Consider the following 22,934-nt stretch of genomic DNA (forward strand, 5'->3'; position numbering starts at 1 on the left):
ACACATATTGTCTTTGTTACAACTGGTACTTATGGAGAATTATCTTGGAGCTAATATATACACATTCATGTATACTTCCACAAATTTCCTAAGTAATTAGAGTCACGAATGATGCTATTTTTTGGTATAACCTCCTTTCCGAGTACTATTGGTAATGTTTGGAGTTCAGCTAGGCATGTCTTACTTCTTACTAACACTCTACTGCAAAGTTAGGTACATACAAGATTAATTAATAGAAAATGATATATAACCAATATTAATAAATGATTCAGGAAAACTGAAATTCCCCTGGCTGCCTCAATCTCATTCTTTTGGATGTCTTTCTCATTTTTCATCCTCATTACAGACATTTTCTTGGCCTTGGTGGTGGGCCTTCTGATAAAGAAATGTTGGCTCATTCATCTTTCTTGTCCTCAAGGGCGTTGCCCTGGAACCTTCTGGGACTGCTGCAAACTGACAGCCTGTGTAGCATCCTCAAGTGTGGGTTTGGCTCTGAATGACTTTGAAAGCTATGTCACATTCCTCTGTGTTTAAAAAAATTTCTTTTTACATTTATTTTTGAGAAACAGAGACAGAGTACAAGTGAGGGAGGGGCAGAGAAAGGATGAGACAAAGAATCTAAAGCAGACTCCAGGCTTGGAGCCCAACACGGGGCTCGAATTCACAAACTGCAAGATCATGACCTGAGCCAAAGTCAGACAATTAACTGACTGAGCCACCCAGGCACCCCAGTTCCTCTGTGTTTTAATAGAATGGAGAAGTCGATGCATTTTTCAAAGCCAATTGTTTCTCTTCTATACTTTCCTTGTCCTTTCATGTGCATTTTTTTGACCAAGAGGGGTCACTTTTGGTCACCCATGAAGCCAGTCAATCTACTCCCCCTCATCGGACTTCTTGGGCAGTGTCACAATTCACCAGAGCAGCCACAGCAAAGCAGCCAGCTTACAAATTATGGCAGGATTCCATTACAGATGATATTATTGCATTAATAATGAGCCCACATCTTCACTTTCATGAATGTTACAACATTAGGTTATTTTCTATAACTATGCATTGTAAAAATAAACAGGATCAGGGTGCCTGGGTGGCTCAGTCAGTTGAGCATCCCACTTTGGCTCAGGTCATGATCTCACAGTTTGTGGGTTTGAGCACCCCCCCCCCCACTTCAGGCTCTGTGCTGACAGCTCAGAGCCTGAAGCCTGTCTTTGAATTCTGTGTCTCCCTCTCTCTCTGAACCTCCCCTGCTCACGCTGTCTTTCTTTCTCTCAAAAATAATAAAACACTAAAAAAAAAAAAAATAAACAGGATGGCAGACGACACTGAAGTAGTCCCTGCTAGCATCTAGGAATATAGCTAGAATCAGTTTGTTTTAAAACTTAGAGTTCTGGAGGCACCCGGGTGGCTCAGTTGATTAAGTATCTGACTTCAGCTCAGGGCATGATTTCATGGTTTGTGAGTTCTAGCTCTGCATTGGGCTCGGTGCTGGCAGTGGGATTCTCTCTCACCCTCTCTCTCTGTCCTCCCCTACTTGTGCTCTCTCTCTCAAAATAAATAAATAAACTTAAAAAAAATAAAGCTTAATGCTTTATCTTAAGTCGGACAAAAGAACCCACTGGAGTGGGTTAGTTAAAATTATTATTTATGCACACATTTAAACATGTGGGTATATATTTTCACATAAGTTGCTAGAAACATGTTTAAATGTACAGGAAATAATTTATGATATGGTAAGTGGAATAAGCAAATAATAAGATGTATATACAAATTCCCCTGGTTATGAAAAGATATTCAACCCTACTCGTAATAAGAGAAATGCAAAATTTAACTATAGTTGGAAAAAGTCTAAAAGCTTGACAAAAGAGTACTCTGTTGGAAGATCTGTAGAGAAATAGGGACTCTCATACACTACTGGTGAGAATGTAAATTAGTACAATCCCATGTGGAGGGCAAATGTAAATTTAAAATATTAAATATCTTTGACTCCGCAGTTCCATTTTGGCTATGGGTAGCCTTACATGATATACGAGAAAGTTGTCCATGGCAGCACTTTGTAATAGCAAAAGGCTAGAGATGATCCAAAGTCCACCAAAACATATGGCTTAAATAACACTATACATTTGTAGCATGGAGTACTATGTAACCAAGAAAAAGAATATAGAAGCTCATCATGAACTGATAGGGAAATATCTCGAAGATGTATTAAATTTAAAAAATAGGGTACAGAACAATGTGCATAATAAGCTACATTTTGTGTTACATAGAGGGAAACGATCTTTATTTGTGTTGACTTGCACGTATGTAAAACACTTCAAAAGAAACAGTAGTTCCCTAAAGATGGAATAAAAGACTGGAACAATATTCATCAAAATGTTAGGGCCTTTAATAAGTGAGGGGAATAAGGGTGATTAAATAAATTATAGGACTTCTCAGTATACTCCATGATTTATTTGTATTTCAAAATGCAAAATAAGGTTTTAAATTATTTTCCAGGAAATTGACCAAGTCTATCTGTAGCCCAGAGGTACGTGCTTGTGAATGTAGCAGGAAGGGGTGAAAGCTATAGGGACTGTCTGGGGCTTATTTTCTGGTGAAAATTTGTCACTCCCACCAAGGACAGCATTTGTCCTATATTCTCTTGAATGAATTAGGGAAATTCCAGGTGGGCTGAAGCATAAAAGTCAGCAAGGCAAAATTCACAAGGTCAAGTAAACATGAGAATGAAGTAATGTCAGTCCACACTTTGGATTCAGAGGTAAATACGTAATGAATAATATCATTCCAGGCAAAGTCCCACACCTCAAAAGGTAGTTTCTTCTGAAGGAACTCTTGGGCTTATCCCAATGAGAGGAGTTTCTTGAGAGCTTGTAGAAGCAAAGTCCTTTGAATAGTATTTAATTTTAGGTTAAAAAATATGAAACACACATTCCAGAAAAAGTGGATGAACAGAATTACCTGGTGTTATGAGTAATTTTTAAGCACTCATGCTGCTACTACCTAGCTTAAGAAACATAATAGTGCCCACCCCTCAGAAGCACCTCTAAGTGTCTCTTCTTATCCATTCTGTTACCCTCTGTCTTTTGATTGGAGCATTTAGTCCATTGACATTTAGAGTGGGTACTGAAAGATATGAATTTATGGCCATTATGTTTCTAGTAGAGTTAGAGTGTCTGGTGGTGTTCTCTGGTCCTTTCTAGTCTTTATTGCTTTGGGTATGTATGTATGTATGTATTTCGTCTTTTCTCCCCTCAGAGAGTCCCCCTTAAAATTTCTTGCAGGGCTTATTTAGAGGTCACAAACTCCTTTAATTTTTGTTTCTCTGGGAAACATTTAACCTCTCCTTCTATTTTGAATGACAGCCTCGGTGGATAAAGAATTCTTGGCTGCATCTTTTTCTAGTTCAGCACATTGAATATATCCTGCCACTCATTTCTGGCCACAAGTTTCTGTGGATAGGTCTTCTGCAAACCTGATCCATTTTCCCTTGTAGGTTAAGAACTTTTTTTTCCATTACTGCTTTCATGAGTCTTTCCTTGCCTGGGTATTTTGTGAATTTGACTACGATATGCCTTATTGATGGTCAGTTTTTGTTGAATCTAATGGGAGTCTTCTGTGCTTCCTGACTATTGATGTCTGTCTCTTTCCCCAGGTTAGGAAAGTTTCCTTCTATGATTTGCTCACATAACTCTTCTACCTCTTTTTCTCTCTCTTCATCTTCTGGGACTCCTATGATTCTGATGTTGTTCCTTTTTAATGAGACTGATTTCTCTAATTCTTAAATTGTGCTCTTTTACCTTGGTCTCCTGCTTTTTTCCTGCTTCATTATTCTCCATAAGTTTGTCCTGTATGTTGCTGATTTGCAGCTCTGCCGCATCCATCCTTGCTGCCGTGGCATCCATTCAAGATTGCAGCTCAGTTATAGCATTTTTATTTCATCTTGCCTAGGTTTTACTTCTTTTATCTCAGCAAAAATGTATTCTAATTTATTTTTGACCCCAGCTAGTATACTTATTATTATGATTCTAAATTCTGGTTCAAACATCTTGCTTGTATCTGTGTTGGTTAAGCCCCTGGCTGTCATTTCTTCCTGCTCTTTCTTTTGGGGTGAATTCCTTCATTTTGTCATTTTGAAAGAAGAAAAGGAATTAATGAGGTAAAAAAATTAGAATTAAAAAATTAAAAACAACACACACACAAATCAAATAAGTGATGCTAGATCCTGGTGTGTTTTGGTCAGGATGTTGAAAGGAGCTTGACAAATTAGAGAAAAAATGAGTAAAAGGGGGAAAAAAGGAAAATGTTTGAAAATTTGAAAAAAAATGAATACAATAAAATAGAATAAAATGAAATGATAGTGAAACAGAATTTTTAAAATTAAAAAATAAAAAATATAGTAGAAAAAATAAAAATATTTTTAATAAAACTTGAAAATAAAAATAATTTTTTTCTCTTTCTGTATTCAAGAAAAAGAAAACAAACAAGAAAGAAAAAATAGAAAATTGAATAGATGGACCAGCCAACAGACTGAAATACAATTGAAATGACTTTGTTTTCCCCTAGAAGTCAAACTATGAAGCACTTTATTAGCCCGTAAACTAATCTGCCAGAGAAATTTGCGTTCTTGATGAGCAAGGTTGGCCTGGTTGGGCGGGGCTTAGTGTAATGGCTCTGTTCTCCAGTAGATGATGCTGCTTAGCTTACTGGAATGGATTACCGTGGCGCTTGTAGGTGTGTATGCGCATGCGTGGGTCGTGTGAAAATGGCATCACCCAGATACGAGGCCTTTAGTATTGGAATTCTGTTCTCCCCCACCAGCAATTGTTCATCTTTCCTTAGTCTTCAGCTTCCATCCACTCCTCGCTTTTATAGTCTGTGACCAAGCCTCAGGTTGCCAGGAGGCACTTCCCTCCTGAGTTTTATCTCAGAGGTGGCTGTAGTTCCTAACCCCTTACTTCAGAGGAACTGTCTCTTTGAACTGTAATGACCCTCTGTGAGAGGGTCTCACTGAACAATTGCAAGAGGGTCTCACTGAACAATGGCCAGGTGCAGGCCACGCCCAGGAAAGTTCAAGAGACTGTGCTACTGCTGATGACCAGAGACTACAGCTGGGTGCCAGCCCACCCCAGAAAAAGTTCATTGATCATGTAGCAGCAGTGTTTCAGGGATTATGGAAAATCAGAACACATATCTAGCACTAGGCTTCACCCTCAACATCCTTGTTCCAGCACCCTTGAATGTTTTTCCCCAGGATCCGCTGGAACCCTTGCCTGTGGGGAGTCCTCCCAGCAGGGGAACTGCCTCTCCCTGTGGCCCAAGGACCCCTGGACTTCACTCTGCTCCTGAGGGTCCTCCCTTCTCACCAGAGCACTGCCAGGTATCAAGCCACAGAGTTTCAGACTTTGCGCTCCCCTGTTTATAGAGTCTTAATGGAATTTAAACCCTCTCCTTTCTCCTTTCTCCCCTTTAAGTTCAGTCTCTGTGGCTGTTCCCACTTTCTCTCCAGCTGCTTTGCAGGGGTGCTTTTCCCGTAGTCACGCCCTCTGTCTCCATCCTCTCTCTGTAAGCAGAAACAGCTCCCTGCTCTCCATGGCTTCTCTCTCCCCCAGTGCCATGCACCCGCTGAGTCCTGTGGTTCAGATTGTGCAGATTGTTGTGTTAATCCTTAAATCATTTTTCTAGGTATGCAGGATGGTTTAGTGTTGATCTGGCTGTATTTCATGGGCTTGAGAAACACAAAAAACTTCCATGCTGCTCTGCCACCTGGGCTCTTCCCCTCTAAGTGTCTCTTCTTGATCACACCCCTTCCTCCCATGAGAGATAAACTTGTCTTCACTTTCATGGTAACTACTTCTTTGTTTGCATTTATAGTTTTACACTTACTGATGTGCCCTTAAAGATGTACTTTAATTTTGTTTGAAAACTTTGTTTGTAAGGGCCATCCATGTTGCTTGGAGCTACATTTTGTTCATTGTATTAATTAAGTAGTATTTTGTTACCCATCCTGCCAATGATGGACATTTGGAATATCTCCAATTCCAGGAATTAAGAACAATACTGATATACTCTATATGCTAGATGTATTTGGGTACATACATGCATATATTTCTCTAGGGCAATACTCCTGAGTGAAACTGTGAAGTTATAGTGTATGGATAGCTTCTATTTTTCTAGATACTACAAAATGTTTTCCAATATAGCTTCATCAATGTATATTTCTTCTAGCAATCTACAAAGGTTCTCATTGTTTCCTAATTTCACCAAAAGTTCTAAATTCTTAGTTGAGTCCGACTTCTTAACATTTGCTAGTCTAATGGTTGTGCAGTAAGATGTTACTATGGTTTTAATTTGTATTTCACTGGTGATGAATGAAGTTATGTGCATCCTCACATATTATTGGTCATTTCTTTTTGTGAAGTACATGTTCAAAAGTTTTGCCTTTCTTTTATTGGATTGCCTTTCTTTAATAGTGCTTAATTTAATTCATGCATTAATAAAGAATCTGAATGATGAATGATCAGGACTGGGGTTTTACCATGCGGCCAGAAGGCAAATGCAGCAATCTAAAAATTTTCACAAAACCCTTTTATGTGATTAGCTGGCGCTGGTTTTTCATTGGGCAAATTGGGCCTAAGCATCCGCCCATCACACTGTCCGCTGCCAGTCATCTGTCCATGCATCCAGATCAATGAATGATGCTGATGGCAGTAGTTAACACTCACCGGACTCTCCCCATGTGCCTGGCATTGGGCTAAGCATGTGCCTTATTTATTTCTCTTAATACCTCTATGTGGAATGTTCCATTAGGTTTAGAGGATTAAATAACTTGACTGTGGTGACTCAACTACAGAGTGATATGGCTGGGAGCTGGTCATTTAACTCCAGGACCCGTGTTTTTATCCTAAATATTATACTGCCTTAAATGAAATTTCTTTCTGGTTTCAAATTTGGGATTATTGTGTGCTTTGGAAATGGCAGTTAGTTCTAGTAGAAGAGAATATAAAGCAGTATTTAGTTTAGAGCTAGTAAAACTTAAATTCTCTAAAAATATATCATAATGCATTATGAAGGATATTGACAAAAAGAAAATTGGCTTACATAAAGCATACTGTGCACTTGAGATATGTTCACTTCACCTCACAGCCTGAACCTGGATGGCAAATATGGATTCTTTCAACTTACTCCTGCCTCCATAAACATTTTACACATCTTGAATAGATAAAATCACATGCTTCTCTCAAGACTCATTTTTAAGGTTAAAATTATGAATTAAACATGTGGTATTGTCTTTCTCTGACTTATTTCACTTAGGATTATACTCTTTAGCTCCATCTGTGTTGTGGCAAATGGCAAGATTTCATTATTTCTTATGGCCAAATAATATTCCTGTGTGTGTATGTGTGTGTGTGTCTGTGTGTATCTCACATCTTTATCCATTCACCTTCACTCAAATATGGAATTTAAGAAACAAAACAAATGAGCAAAGGGAAGAAAAGAGAGAGAGGGACAAACCAAGAAACAGACTCTTAACTAGAGCATACAAACTGAGGGTTACCAGAGGAGAGGTAGCTGGGCGGATGGGTGAAATAGGTGAGCACTTATCATGATGAGCACTGAGTGATACACAGAATTGTTGAATCACTATGTTACGTTGTGTATACCTGAAACTAACATAACACTATAAGTTAACTATCCTGGAATTAAAATTTAAAACTTAATAAAGTAAATAAATAAATAGAAAAGAACTTAAAAAATCATGCAGTAAACACTGATGGCAAATCTAACCACGTGTCCAGTACAGCTGCCCTAAATTCTCAAAGCAAGAAAATAAGACAATCTGGCACACTTTGTTGAGTCTCAAAAGGTTTTCTAGTCATTAATAAGCATAAAACAGCAAAATGTTCAAAAGTAAAACTTTAAACACTACTGTTTCATGGACAAAACTCCAGAGATCTGTGGAAAAATAAACCTTTATTTCCACTTTAAACTTTGAATTTGTTGGAAGATAAATGAACTGTATTTTGAAACAAAACTTTAGAAAGGTGACCAGACTTGGAAAAGATCATAAGAACGAAGAGCTGAGCAGTTGAAGGTAGTTTCTAAGCAGTTTATAATGGGCTTTAATTCAGAGGGCTTTATTTTTCCCTTTTCAGGGAACCTTCTGGTTTGAACATGTTCACAGGCCCTGTACGGCTCACAAAGCTATGTTCTATCTCCCACTGAGACCCTGCTCAGGCTTATAGTTTCATTTGAAAGAATCATTTCCAATGTCTCCTTCTAGGCTGAGCATTAATCCCCCCACTGCTTGATCGATTAAATCCCACTGCTTGTGTCCAGAAGGCGAAGTCTGGGCTTTATGTATTGCTTTCTGGCTAGCCACATTTCCATGCTCCCCAGGACAGCAGTATAACTCTATGCAATAGGCTTGTGGACCCTCAAATCTTGGGGGCCAACAGGTAATGTCCCATGTTACCATTTAATGAGATTACCATCTATAATGATTAATTATATTGCTATCTGATGAACTTGGCTTGATAATAGTATCTTGCCTTTTGTATGGCATTTTTATGCCTACAAGGTGAAGATACATTATCTTGTTTGCTCTTCACAAAAGTCGTTTATGGGAAGAAGTGTTTTATCATCTTCCCTTTTAACAATGAGGGAAGACTGTGATCCTTGCCCAGAGTCATATGGCTAGTAATGACAATCTTGTTACTAAAACATAGATCATCTGATTATTAACACCAGTGTTCTTTTATGATTCACATAATAAATGCAAGATGGGAGGATTATAGAGAACTTTCAAAAGAATCCACATTATCCATGTGCTCTGAGTCCAGAAAATTGCTGGTAATATAAATGTCACATTGCTCCTCACCTGCCTTGTAGGAAATTTGTAACTCATAAGGTCTCAATGCACTGACCTTGCCTTCCTGTGTATCTGAATGCACCTGGAAATTTCTCTACCTAGAAAACCCTAGAAGATAGGTGGTTTGGCTTGGTTTTCCCCAGAGGCTCATCCTGAGATAAAGATTCAAGTGCAAGTGACTTGGTTAGGAGGAGAAGGAGATACTAGTAGGGAATGGGGTGCTGGTATAGGGAAAGGTGTATCATTGAGCCAGCTGCCGGTGACTGGAGCTTAATCCCAAGACAAAACCTTGGATATCATGTAGAACACCCACCTCAGAGATATCCCACCTGTGGGGTGAGGGAGCTGCGGTGTTCATATACCAACGCCTATAAGTTGTTGAGAGCTGCTGGGCACAGGGGAAAATTCCCCCACCTTCTGGCATGTTGAGCAAGAGGGTAGAGTAGTGTTCTATAGATGAGGAAAAAGCTCCCAAGCAAAGCCATGCAGACACTGGCAGGGCAGAGTTGCTGGTAAATAGCAGGACGATATGGAAAAACACTTGGAGGGTAGGCTATACCAGGATCCAGGTCTTAACATTGTTCTAATTTTCATTCAAAGTCCATAGTAGTATTTGGGATATAATAGTCCCTTGATAATTATGGACACATCAACTTGATATCAAGAGTGGTTATGAGAAATGCTTATAGATGGGCACTAAATCCTAACCAACAAAAGAGCATGGAAGGAAAGAAGAAACAAGAAAAGGCAAAGGAGATACCGGGGAGTCACCCCTACTCACACTTTCTCGTAAATCTTGTTGGGATGCTCTGGCCATTCAATCATGCACACCACTCTGTTAGGCATGGTCTCCGTGGTTGAGTAGTAGCCCTGAGGGAAGGCCAGTAGGAGAGCCAGGACCCAGATGACACAGATGACCACCTTGGTGGCTGTGGCCGACAACCGGGGCTGGAGAGGATGGATGATGGCCATATACCTGGAACAGAGAAGAAAGGACAAACTTTTGATTTGGTCACCAAAATTTGCATTAGCAATTAGCATTGTTCCTATCAGTGAAAAAATCCAGGGAAACCTTTGACTTCTGATGATTTTTATAACTATTTTCTGATCCCTTTTTGCATATTCTATACTTAAGTCTTATGACTCTTATGACATAAGAAAAGTCCATAAGAAAAGTCAGCCAGGTTCTTAAGTGTTTTAGAGTCCATCTAGCAACATTCTAGAAGAGAAGTTTTCATCACTAGAATGCTCATGGTCTATACCCAAGTATCTATCAGTGGCATACAGTAGAATTAGAAGGATAAGAACAATGTTATAAATTTATTCAATATAAAGACTACCTTTATCCTTTTTGGATTAAGGAATAATGTTGACAGAAATAGTGGTTTTTAAAGTCTTTATATGGCAACTTAAAAGGCTAGCAACCTTATATTGGTGTCTACATTTTGAAAGGAAATGAATGTGTGTGTGAGAAAGCAGTAGCCTAACAGCAAAACATGAGCCCCTGGAGAAATCTTCAAGTTCAAGTTCTTTGAACATCTACAAGTCAATGTGTGACTCACAACACATGCTTCATGGGAGACAGTCTCCATCTGCTGAAACAGACACACATAAATATATTACAGTCCAGGGTAGATGAAATGTCATCTGCAGGAAGCAAAGTGAGTGATGACTCAGGACTTGGAGCCACGCCATCTCCTCTCACCTGGGATGGAGCACTGAATGGTGCCAGTTAAATGGGCAGGTCCACATGTTTGAATTCGTGCCACCTCTGAAATGTAACAGAGATCTTAGGAATCATAAATATTCCAATTAGCATTTCATACCAATTATAATCACATCAATTCTGCATCTTCCATTTTAAAAGGCATCTTGCCCTGTTTTTCTTGCAAAATTTATGGATCCATTTCTTAAAATATTTTTGTCAGAGTAGAAGTTATATTTCATACTGCTTTTGGGGCTTAAATATTATCTGACAAAGCCTCACATGTGATTTTTCTGACACGCAGGTATTTCTAGCTTTTGTGGGACAGAATGGTCAATGGAGACTTCAGAAATGAGAAGACAAATAGAATCACAGCTGTCAGCTGTCGGCACATAATTCCACATAATTCTTTTCTTACACTCTTTGGACTCCTAGGATCTGTAGGCCAGAACTGGGGCCACGGTTACAAGTAATGCAATTTCATTCAGTATGAGCTCTACAAATTTGCACTGGGCACCTGCTGCATGTGGAACACAGCTTTTCCTTCTTGGCTCCACACTTCTAATTTCTCCAAGGAGAGTAGGCGCATAAATAAGCAGCCACAAAACATGGCAGTGGGATATGTGGCCTCAAGTGGTAATCTGATAAATACCTCAGAGCCTTATAGAGGGCGAGGAGGTAATCAGGTTGGTGTGGCGGGGGGACTGCTGGGGGGGCTTAAAGAGATGTGCTTCCTGGATTTTGGACAAGTCTGCTGAGCATCCAGCTTGAGTGGCCAGAAATGTTTAGAGCCTTCCTCTCTTCTTTATGTTATGGTTATATACCTGACTCCCTGTCTGGGAAGCTTTGTGGCTCAGTTTTTGTGAAGGCTTCTTTGAATGTCCTATCGTAATTCTAAACTTTACTTTTTTATAGTTTATTTATTTATTTTGAGAGAGACAGAGAATGCATGAGTGAGTGAGGGGCAGAGAGAGAGAAGGTGGGGAGAGAGAGAATCCCAAGTGGGCTCCACACTGCCAGCGCTGAGCGTGATGCTGGGCTTGAATCCACAAAACCAGGAGATCATGACCTGAGCTGAAACCAAGAGTTGGATGCTTAACCAACTGAGCAACCCAGGTGCCCCATAATCCTAAACTTTAAAATACTTTTCTGGGGAGCCTGAGTGGCTCAGCTGGTTAAGTGTCTGACTTCACAGTCATGTGAAGGAGCCTTTTCTGGAGTGCCTGGGTGGCTCAGTTGGTTAAATGTCATGATCTCACAGTTCATAAATTTGGGCCCCACGTTGGGCTCTGTTCTGACAGCTCAGAGCCTGGAGCCTGTTTCAGATTCTGTGTCTCCCTCTCTCTCTGCCCTTCCCCTGTTCATGCTCTGTCTCTCTCATGCTCAAAAATAAATAAATAAATAAATAAATAAATAAATATTTAAAAAATTTTTTAAAAATAAAATACCTTTCTCCACATTTTCATGCTAGGGACCTAGGCTTTATTCTTTGGTCTGTTATAGTGATGCTCCCTGAAGGTGCTCAGTGTGTGGAGGCTGGATCTTAGGGACCTCATGTCAGCTTTTACATATATGATCAGAAGTGATAACCTTCAGGAAGGAACCCTCCAGAATATTTTCCTTCTGCCTCTTGGAAAGTGGGCAGGCAGTCTAGAAGTCAAGAGAGAGTAGAATTAGGAAGAGAGTTGGAACAGATATTTTGATGGGGTTGAACCGTAATCTATAAATCTTTGGGCAAGTTTCCTCAGTTGGGTTGGTGGCTATAAAGCTAATCATTCAGCTGTTGTCTAGAGCACCAAAGGGGCAAAGATGACTCTCAAGATACTGTGAATTAAGCGTTGTTTGTCTTCTTTAGGTGACCCCAAGAGGCCACAGCTGCTTCCAGGTGAGGTCCACTACATAATACACCTGATGACCTTCCCTCCTCAGGGTGGTCTCCAGAAAAGAACCCTAAGAAGTCTTGTTTTCCCTCCTGAAGGAATTTCTTGCTGCCTGAAGGCAATGAAGCGTTGGTTTTCTCTTCAGTCATAGGGTGGTAGTGGTTAGGAAGCCCTGAAACAGAGCCAACAGAGGTGAACCGTGCAACCACTATTATCCTTTCCAATTTGGTGAAGGGCTGGACCTGGATGGTCAAGGCCAGAATCTTTTTGAGTGTCTGCATTAACTTAGACTTTCTCATTGGATCATTTCCCAGAGGCAAGATCTTTCCCCTACAAAGCTGGACACATAGCCGTGAAGATGTTTTTCCTTTCCAGCACTCATTGTAGCTATGCCATTCTCAGGCCTCCCAGGAGCCTGAGGGGACTCCACAGGGGACAATGTGCTAATTACATTGCCCCCTTTTAATATGATCTCAAATGCAAGATTTTAATTTGCATTTAACTCAGTATAAACATTCAGTCTTAAACATACCTTACGACCCATCCCCAACCCAACATTGGTGATACACCATTCAGAATCAAATGTGACTGGGGCTTAAGGGGAACTGCATCAGCATATTGGTGCTATACCTGCAAATGGGTTGCAGAAAGTCATATTTTATCTTTATTGCAAAAATTACAACTTGGGAGCCCATTTCAGTTAACTCTGCCGTTTCTTGAGTGTAGGAGCCATTTCAGTGACAGATGAAAGCATTACCCACATAAAGCCAGAGAGAATACAAAGGATTGGCCTTAAAAAATGTATGTATTTTCATTTATTCAAAATAGAGCCATTTATAAATCTCTATCTTTTTTTTTTTTCCATTTTTTTCTCCCCTTCCTTCTTTCTTTCTTTGGCAATCCTTACTTCTAGGGCTTAAGATACATGCTTCTTTCTTATTTACCCCAAATCTAGTACCACTCAGTAACTTGTCCACTGATGAATGCATGTTTTCTTTCTTGCTGACCATTCCGAGCTTGGATTCCATTAATCTACACTTATATAGTTATTTGTAACCTGCCTGAACAATTCTTGCTTATTCAGTTATGAGTTATCATTGAACAAGTACTCTAAGCCTTAGGAAAATGCATTCAATAAATATTTATTGACTGCACTGTGCTCAAGAGACCGGAAGGCAGTCAATGAAACATCTTCATGGTTTACGCATTAATCTTAGGCTGCCAGAGACAGGGGTCCGGAGGCTGTGTGGGGTGTGGATTATGTTTTACATGTCAGGTTGCTCCAGTTCCATGGAGGGCCAGCGGCTCTGACTTGAATTGTATGTGGCCTCTGAGCTAAAACACCTGAGGTATTATCTTCCTCTTGCATGATCATGCTTTATAAAAATAACTCTCCATAGAGTCCATGAAATCTGGCAAAATATAAGGCTGCACATTTTTTTAAAGGCAGAGTGAAATAATCTTATTGTGAAAAATAATTCCAATCTTCTGACAAGTCCCAGTATCCTCATAACATCCTCTTATACCAGCCCTAAATCATCTGGCGGGGAGGATGTCTTTCCTCTGCCAAGAGATTGGCCCTCCAAGACCCTTCCTCCAGGTCCAGTCCCTACCTTCCCTTACCCCTACTCACTCCCTTTTTGAAGGGTACAAGTTTCTGTCAAGGGACTATATCTTCCTGGGTTTAAATAATGAGGAACAGTGGCAGCTTTGAGCATGGCTGCTATGGTCTTGTTCAAAGGTTGGCAACTATTTTCTGTAAAAGGGTCAAATAATAAATATTCTAAGCTTTGTGGCCCATATAATTTCTGTCATAACTACTCAACTATGCCTTTGTAGTGTAGCCAATCAGACATGATTTACAAAACTGGTGGTGGTAAGCTTGACCCTGGGCCATAGTTTGCTGATCCTTGGTCTGGTTTATGGGAAGTGAAGAGCAGGAGGAAATAGAACCATAGGCAAACATGGTGTACTCTTCAGAAACACTCTTTACCTTTGGAAGACTGAGGACTCTAAGACGGAAGCTGGGTGGATAGCTCTTAATGCCCACAAGGAGTTAGGAAAGTGGTCAGCTACCATTCATAACCCAGAATCCAGCCCCTTGTCAGAGTACAGTGGTCACTAACCCATGAAGATTTTACTCCTTAATCTCCTCCTGGATGGCCTCTACTTATTTTCATCGGTTGGCCCATTTATCATGTCCTATGACTGGGTTTCAGTGCCCTGCCTTTCCTGATGTGAAGATCTCTAACATTGTATGGACCACATTTCAGTTTATTTGCCTCTCTACCTTGTCTTGATTCATCCTTGACAGATTCTTTGGAGATGGCAGCTGCTGTGACTTACCCAGGGTTGTTTCCTTGGCTTCCCTCAGTGCCTAGGACATAGTAACTACTCAGTGAAAGCTTAATTGAATAAATGAATATACAAATTTCTTGGTACATAGCAGGGGCTCCATAAATGGCTTTTGAATAAAAATAAATGCAATAGGGGAACTACATTCTTACTATATCTTCATTCTTCCCAGTCTCAACAGTTATTCCTCAGTGTTTTCTGTCATACAGACATCCAGGATCATCTTGCAGGAAGGTCTCACTGGACCTACGTCTTTCAGAATTTCGCATCTCTTGACATTAAATCCTTAGGTAAATTCTCAATTAAGTATTTGTTGACTAACTTCCACATTGACCACTGTGTAGAGAATTCAGTCTTTCTACATGGCATCACTGTCCAGCTCTTGCTCTGAAGAAGAGATTGCTCCATCTTTTCCCCTCCTATTCCTTACCCCCTTCTATCTCAGGGAGCACCTGTTGGGACATCAGTTGGGGTTCTTTTCCAGGACATATCTTTAATCATCAGAATCCTCATTTAGCCAGATCACTTGACCAACAACTTTGTCCATTCAACTAAGCTCAAGTGTCACACAACCATAATCAAATAGGCCTTTGAGCAGCCAACAGAGGTGACCTGAAGTTCACATACTACCAAAGCATTTTTGTTAATGGCAAAGCCCTTGAGTCCTCACTGCTATGTTATGCACCATTCTAAGCAGCAAGGATCTGTGGCCTCCAAACCCAACATAGATTCTCATCACTGTCAGTGGATTCATTTCAAAAAGTGGTTAGCTGACAGCAATGGCACAGTTCATAAAACCGTGATAAACAGATGCAAAAACAAGTGGAATTGAGAGCCTGGAGCAATTTAGAGTTAATTGAAGGGAAGGGAATGTAGCTAGCTGATGTCCAAGCTGTCCTGCCCCATGGGTGACCAAAGGATCCTTGTCGTGATCCCAAGGTCAGATACAGAGTCTCCAATCAGGACTACCATAGACTAACGCCTGAAGTGAACTGTGCAGAAAAAAGCAGTAAAGGTCCAAGCCAGGTACAATATCCTAAAGGCTTCTGCCTGTAAAGGTTGGCCAGATCTGCATGAAAACTTAAAGCAAGGGCACCTGAGACAGAAGGGTGGAGTGAGAGAGGAGTTCAGAGAATGGCATATTCCCATCTCCTCCTCCCCTAGGGCACCCTCTCTTGTCCCACTGGCCTCCTTTCTTCACCAGATAAAGGCAGGATTATGTGAGTGAGGCACTCATTGCCAGACTTGTACAAATACAGAGTTGGCTTTTTATTGATAATTTTGATATTTTTCTCAGCATACAGTTTTGCGTTAATTTTTTATATTTTAAAATATTGCATTAAAACATTTGATTGCTGAATCATTTGTGCCAAACTTACATTTTGCACCCAAGGTGAGTGCCTCCCTCACCTCACCCTAATCCCAGTCCTGATAATATCTCCCATTCAAGTACATCAGGCAGGACAGTCACTGGTGAAGTGAAGTGTCCTTGGACTTAGGTAGTGGTGGGACTATTGTTGCTGGTCCCATCAACCACCTGATAAACAGTCAGTTATGCTGTGTCTTCTGCCTGCAGCCTTGTAATGGCCTGAACACCAGACCAATGGGTGTCAGGGCTGATATGAGGCCTGGAAAATTAGCACTAACATAAGTAGAATAGAGGCTGAATAATTCTACTGTATAGAGTAATTTGGACATGCTTGTTACAGTGATTTTGCCTTTTGTACATGCAAATCCACAACTCTTTATTTTATTGACTGATTGGCTGGTAGTGCTTTCTTAGTTAAAAAATTCTTGATAGCAATAATTTGTAAACAAACTGTTTCATGAAAAATTATAGGCTTGATTTCTGCTTTTCATTAAAACTTATGATGAATATATAACCTGCACAAAGGGATTGTAGAAATTTACCTTCTATCATGTGAAAATCTGAGGACACAAATCTGCTGAAGAAGCAGCAGCATCTCCACCAAAAACTTAGTAGTTATTTTAAGCCAAAGTGTCCAAAGATGTTGATTTAACATATGCAGTGAAAATGGTGTGTTTGCCCATTACTCTGTGAAGCATGACTTTTCATTTAGAATAAATAAGTGTTCTAAATTAATTCCACTCATTTTCAGTTCTAATTTTTCTTGTGCATGTACAAAAGTTCAAGTGGTAGCTATTAGGATCTTGGCTCAGTTAGCAGAAGAACTTGGCAAATAGTTTAACATTTCTAATTTTATATGACTGTCATCAGATTTTTCAAATAGGAAATCAGGTAATCTCATTTATGGTTCAATTCTTTTGTAATCTAATTCATGGAGTCAAAGTTTTTGGAAGTAGAAACTACTGGCATTGTGATTATTATCATAAGTTCACTTCAAATTTCAACAGTGAAGATAAATTGTTTTTATACTAATATGAATACAATGTGGTAAACATAATGTCCTTACTAAATTAAGAAACATATGGAACAGAAATGTACTTGGAATAGATTGTGAGACATATAATTTGCCAAACAAGCTCCAATACTTTATCAAATGAAATCGAGCTGACATTGTTGAAATTTACAAAAATTGTTGCAGGTGCAGAGTAACTGAACTAATTCTTTTTTTTCTTTTGGTGGTAATTTTGATGATGAATATAAAAATACACTTCAATAGGAGTTTGGAAGTGTTTAAGCCTTTGACAAACTGTTTTGTGAATTAGCCTTTGTAACAGTACTAAACTTTTTGCACCCAAGTCCTCTTAGTTTGGACTACATTTTGTTTAAGATTAGTTGAATATCTTCAACTGCAAATATATTTTTTAAATGTTTATTTTTCGTAGAGAGAGAAAAAAACACATGGGCACATGGGTACATGTACACAAGCTGGGGAGGGGCAAAGAGACAGGGAGAGAGAGTATCCCAAGCAGGCTCTGCACTATCAGCATGGAACCCAAGGCAGGGCTTGATCTCATGAACAACCATGAGGTCATGACCTGAGCCAGAATCAAGAGCTGGCTTCTCAACTGACTGTGTCACCCGGGGTGCCAGTAATGCAGATAGATATTTTTAATGGAATATCCCAAAATGTAAGTATCTGAGACTTTTAGAAATTTGTAATTTTTGAATATAAATATGGCAAACAAAAAGACATTGAGATTTATCCCTATAAGGGCAAGAGATGAACTGCATAAAGCAAGCAATGGAAGCTCTAAGGTGTGCACAATTTAATTTTGGAATTCTTGAATTGCCTTTAGGAATATTTTGACTTGTGCGAAGACTCTCTTGATAGATCGGTACTATTTTAGTAAATAATTTGTACTCTGTCTCAAAATGGACTGGTATGAAATTGGGATGGACTGCAATTTCACAGTATCTAAATTTGATAAATCATTAAAAAGAAGCAGAGACAACTTATTTACTAACTTAAGACAACTTAGTTTTGTCTCTTAATCTATCTTTTTGTGTCTTTGTGCTGCATTCTGGATACTTAGTTTCGATCAATCTTCCAGTTCACTGATTCCTTCTTCAGCATCTGTAATCTAGTGTTAGGCCTGTCCATTAATTTACATTTCAACTCCTTATTTTTCATAATAATAAGACCTGCTTATATTTTCAACATGCGTGGTCGTTCTTTCTATTATTCCCTTGGTCTTCATATTTTCAAGCTTTTTTTATTTCTTTACACATAATACACATATTTTATATTCTGTATTAACTTCAATAACTGAAGTCTCTGTGGGCCTGCTTCTAAAGGTTTTCACTCCCATTAATTTGTTTCATTATCTATCTCATTTTGACTGCATTATTTTCCATGGACCTTTATCTGTGAGAATTCAGTGATGCTTGGGTTGAGGTAGTTTCCTTCAGAGATTTGCAATAGGTTCTGCGAAGAACCTGGGACCACTTCCAGGCTGGAACCACTGTGAATTAGGTTTCTGTGTGATTTCTTTAGCTCGATCAACTGATATGAATTTGGCCTGCATACCATATGTGAACTCCTTTTCTGCTGCAAACTTTCAAAGTATTTCTTTCTGTTTACTCTGCACAGTTAGAAATGAACCATTTTTCTTGTAGTCCCTGGCAGGAGGCATTTATTTGCAGGTCTTTTTTACCCTGAAAGTGTAGCCCTTCACATCTCAACTCTAAGTGAAGTTACCCTGTTAGCCAACCCATGATGGGCAGGTCTTAGGCTTTGAGTCTTGTCCCTATACCTTATCTTGTAAGTCAAAGTCAAGATCAAATACCCTCAAGACAAAAGCTAGCTTTTGTCCAATAATTAGAACGGCTGCCCTCATTTAAATTTTGACCTCAGTATTCCTAACCTTCTTGCAAGATAATAAATGCATTTCATAAGAAGTTTGCATATGTGTGTGTATGCACATGCATGTGGTATTATATCCAGAATTTTTTAATTTAAAGATCATCCAATCAGAATACCTAGTCCATCATTGGCTGAAAGCAGAAATTCTGATGTTTTATTTTTATTTTATTTTTTTATTGTCAAATTATTTGGTGTAAAATTTCAAACAGTACAGGAGGAGATAAAGGAAAAGCCTCTCTCCCACTTCTGTTCTGTAAGAGAAGCACCTAGCTAACATACTGAGCACTTGGGAAGTGCCACGCTCCATTCTATGTGCTTTCTGTGTATTAACTCATTTTATCTTTCACCAATTCTTCAAGGCAGGCCACTGTTATGACCCTCATTTTCCAAATGAGCACACAGGCTCAGAGAGGTCAAATAACTCATCCACCAAGTAGTGGGGCTGGGTTTGAACTTGGCAGTCTGGCCTCAGAGCCTTTGTACCCCCTCACCCCCACCCCTGCCTTTTGGTTTGTTTTTATTTTATTAAAATTATTTTTTAATGTTTATTTTTTGAGATAGAACATGAGGTGGGGGGAGACAGAGGAAGACACAGAATCTGAAGCAGGCTCCAGGCTCTGAGCTGTCAGCACAGAGCCCGACATGGAGCTTGAACCCATGAACTGTGAGATCATGACCTGAGTCGAAGTCGGACACTTAACTGACTGAGCCACCCAGGTGCCCATGCTTTGCTTTTATATCATGGCACAATCTAGGACTCTCATACCTATTGCTAATAATGGATGCAAGTCTTCTTTTCTCTGCACATATAAACCTATATATTCATACTTTTTCTTGATTGCTTTTTTATTAATTCATTCAGTAAACAGATGGATTTCTTTCTATCTGTCAGGAAAGAGTTCAGTATGTCCCTGTTTTGAAAAAGTCTGTCCGGTGGGAGAGGCATGTAATATTGTAGTGAGGACATGATGCCCGTGTGCTGAAGGAAAGTTACAATGTGTAGGAAGCATGGCACAGACAGGCTGCCATTTTGGCCTGGGCACTGAGGCCAGGGAAGTTTCTCAGTGGAGGCGGTATTTAAATTTGACCCTGAAGGATGAGTTGGTGTGTACATCTACAGAGAGCTGTATGCAACATACTTTCTAGGAGGAGGCAACAGCATATACAAAAGTCTGCTGACCTGAAAAGAAATGGCTTGTTTATAATCACTGTTAACATCTTATTAGATGCTTCTCAGGAAGGAGCAGGTAATACATCATCTATTCTTACGAATCCCTGGCTGGGCACAACATAGTCCTGTAGTGATCACCCATTAATTGACTTAATGCACACCCCCCCCCACCATTAAACAAGCAGATATTGGCCTCTGAATTTGGTCCCTCCAGATGTTGATGGGAAAACAAGGATAGAGGATTGAGTGAGGAAGGACATGGTCCTCCATCTCTGTTGATGAAAGTGCCCAGAGGAACACATGGAGGATGCTGAGATCAGGGCTGACAAACAGAGCAAGAACCCGAGAGAGAAACATGATTTCCAGAAAGCAAACACTCCTCAGGCCTGTGTTTACAGACCACCCCAGGGCCTGTCCTGCTGGTGACGTTGGGCTTCCGGTCTGCATTGCCAGACGCTGGAGACCCTGCTGCCTGAATTAGGACTTTCTTCTTCCCAATGAGTTCTCAGCACAGAACATACCTCTCTTCCTTTCCTTGGTGCTCACTCTTACTTCTTTTCAGCTCTTTAAGCTCTCTCAAAGCGATTTCTCAGTGTCAGTTTTCTCCTTATAAAGTGAGGACATCCTTGTTGACTCACATTCCCAGAGGGAATATGGCATCTTCTCAGAGGCTCAATGCCTAGCTTACATCCGGCTACCAGGTGCAATAGACACACTGCATATACCGCCCTGGTGTCAGCGCAACTGCCCAGATCCACGGTCAGGTACCCAGAGGCATTCAAACAGCAAAAGGCTGATGAGGCACTGGCGTCAGCTTACTAGCTGTTGTCTAGAATAGAAGTGCTCAATTTACAACTTAAATAGTATTTCATGGGAAAAAGATAAAGAGGAGCAGTATTATTCATTCCCCCACAGTTCCCATGTGTGAATGCCACTGAGACATTTAAGCATGACAATTGCTGAAGCATGATGTCACAGACTGACAAGGGGGCACTAAACTTCAGCCAACTACACATCAGACCTTCTCTAGGGTTTGGTGGAATGAATGGTCTCCCCTGCAGGGGACCCCAAGACCCAGCTTCCCTGTGGAGAGGAGGAGCATGATTCACCCTCTCCCTGCCCCCCAGGCTTCTTTCCCCTCCATGCAGCATCCTGTGTCACTGCCTCTTCTTTTTTTTTTTTTTTTTTTTTCCCTTGTTTGTTTTTTAACAAATGTCATTTCTGAGAATGGTCATTAGAGGACCACGGTCATTAGAGAGTGATTGTAACAGCAGGAACCAGCGGGGTGTTGTCAGAGGACAGAGCATGGGCTGTGAATGTGGGGACTGCACAGGAGAAGGCACCTTCTCAAGCAAGGAGGAGGCGTGTGGAGAAGGTAGGGGTTGGCAGGACAGGGGCTTGTGGAGAGGGGCCCAGACACGTCATCTGACAGGGCACAGCCCACCACCTCTCATTTCCAGTCCTCTGTCCAGCCTTCCTCTCCAGCCTTCTGAGTGGCCGTTGTTCCCTTGGGATGTGTGGGGCTGACTCCAAGGGGCTTGGCCCTCACTCCTTTCCATACAGTCCAAGCAGAAGACTCAGCATTTCACTTACTGATGCTACAGAGCAAAAAACCAAAATCTCCTTGGACTAGGACTCCGAAAGAACTGAATTCTAATTTAAAAAATTTTTCTGCTCTAACTGGTATAAATTTCTGGCAAATCACCTCCTCTCTGAGTCGTGGTGTCCTTGTTAGTGGGCAGTTTCTGTAGATGTTCTGTGAGGTCCGAGTGCACGTTTGGCTGCGAGTCTTGGTCCAGAATGTGGAGTAGGGCTGCTGCTCCCAGCTCCTGAAGGCTTTCCCCCCTTTATCCCTGTCCTACTTCATAGGACCTCTCAGCCAGCGGCTCTCAGAGTCCTCTCACTCCCATCAGGAAGGATCAAATTCATAACAGGGGCTTTAATTTTTCCATCTCATATGCTCATGGTGAAGAGAAAATAAGAAAATAAAGAATGAATGGCTGGTAATCATTATGGAGGCATAGTTAGGCAGACTCCCCAAATAGGCCCCCAAATGGGCCGCGGTAAGACAGGAAAAAAGGCAACTCATTTAGGAGTATTATGCCCCCTTCAGAGCTTTAGAAAGTGGAAATGGAAAGTGGGAATGGACTAGAGCAGAGGGGAAAGCCTGGCTGAACCTGTGGTTCCCACAGGTAACCTCAGGGACCTCAACAGGTAAGGGCGTCCTAACTGCTAGTTTCTATGGTCCCTTAGGAGAAATGGTTAGGTCAACCATAACTCACTCTGAGAAGAAACTCAGGCCATGGATCGGGTGACATGTCCATGTGTCTTGCATGCTGATGGCACACGGGACCTCAGTGACTACATAGGGCTATTTAGGGCAGGGAGGAGGATTAGAGGCCCAGAGAGGTGGCATGAAAAATGAAGGTTAAGTTTAAGGCTCAGTGGTAGCTCTGGAATTTCTGTATTGGAAGGGCTAAGGGGAAGAAATTGGGTTGAAGGAAGGTGGGGGCTATCTTGAAGCTGCTTTAACGCAAGATTTTACATAAAATTGAAGTGTCACCTGTCCAGGTCCGCAAACAGGAGGAAGGAGCTAGTGCAGCTGGGAGAGAACTGAAACTGCTCTTGGGCACCAACATGGCTTCATGCCCAAGAACTCCGCCCCCCT

At 40.6% G+C, this 22,934-nt stretch overlaps 1 protein-coding gene across 1 annotated transcript in view; it reads right to left on the reverse strand.

Annotated features, from left to right (window-relative positions):
- The window catches only part of TACR1 (tachykinin receptor 1), a 139,242-nt gene that overhangs the window by 52,011 nt on the left and 64,297 nt on the right, over nucleotides 1-22,934 (reverse strand). Inside the window, exon 2 of the mRNA XM_029937680.1 lies at nucleotides 9,645-9,839. Within this exon, the coding sequence (XP_029793540.1) occupies nucleotides 9,645-9,839 (195 nt within the window). The remainder of the gene's footprint in view (nucleotides 1-9,644; nucleotides 9,840-22,934) is intronic.

Source organism: Suricata suricatta, chromosome 4 (genome assembly GCF_006229205.1).
Source record: "Suricata suricatta isolate VVHF042 chromosome 4, meerkat_22Aug2017_6uvM2_HiC, whole genome shotgun sequence".
NCBI classification, from domain to species: Eukaryota; Metazoa; Chordata; class Mammalia; order Carnivora; family Herpestidae; genus Suricata; species Suricata suricatta.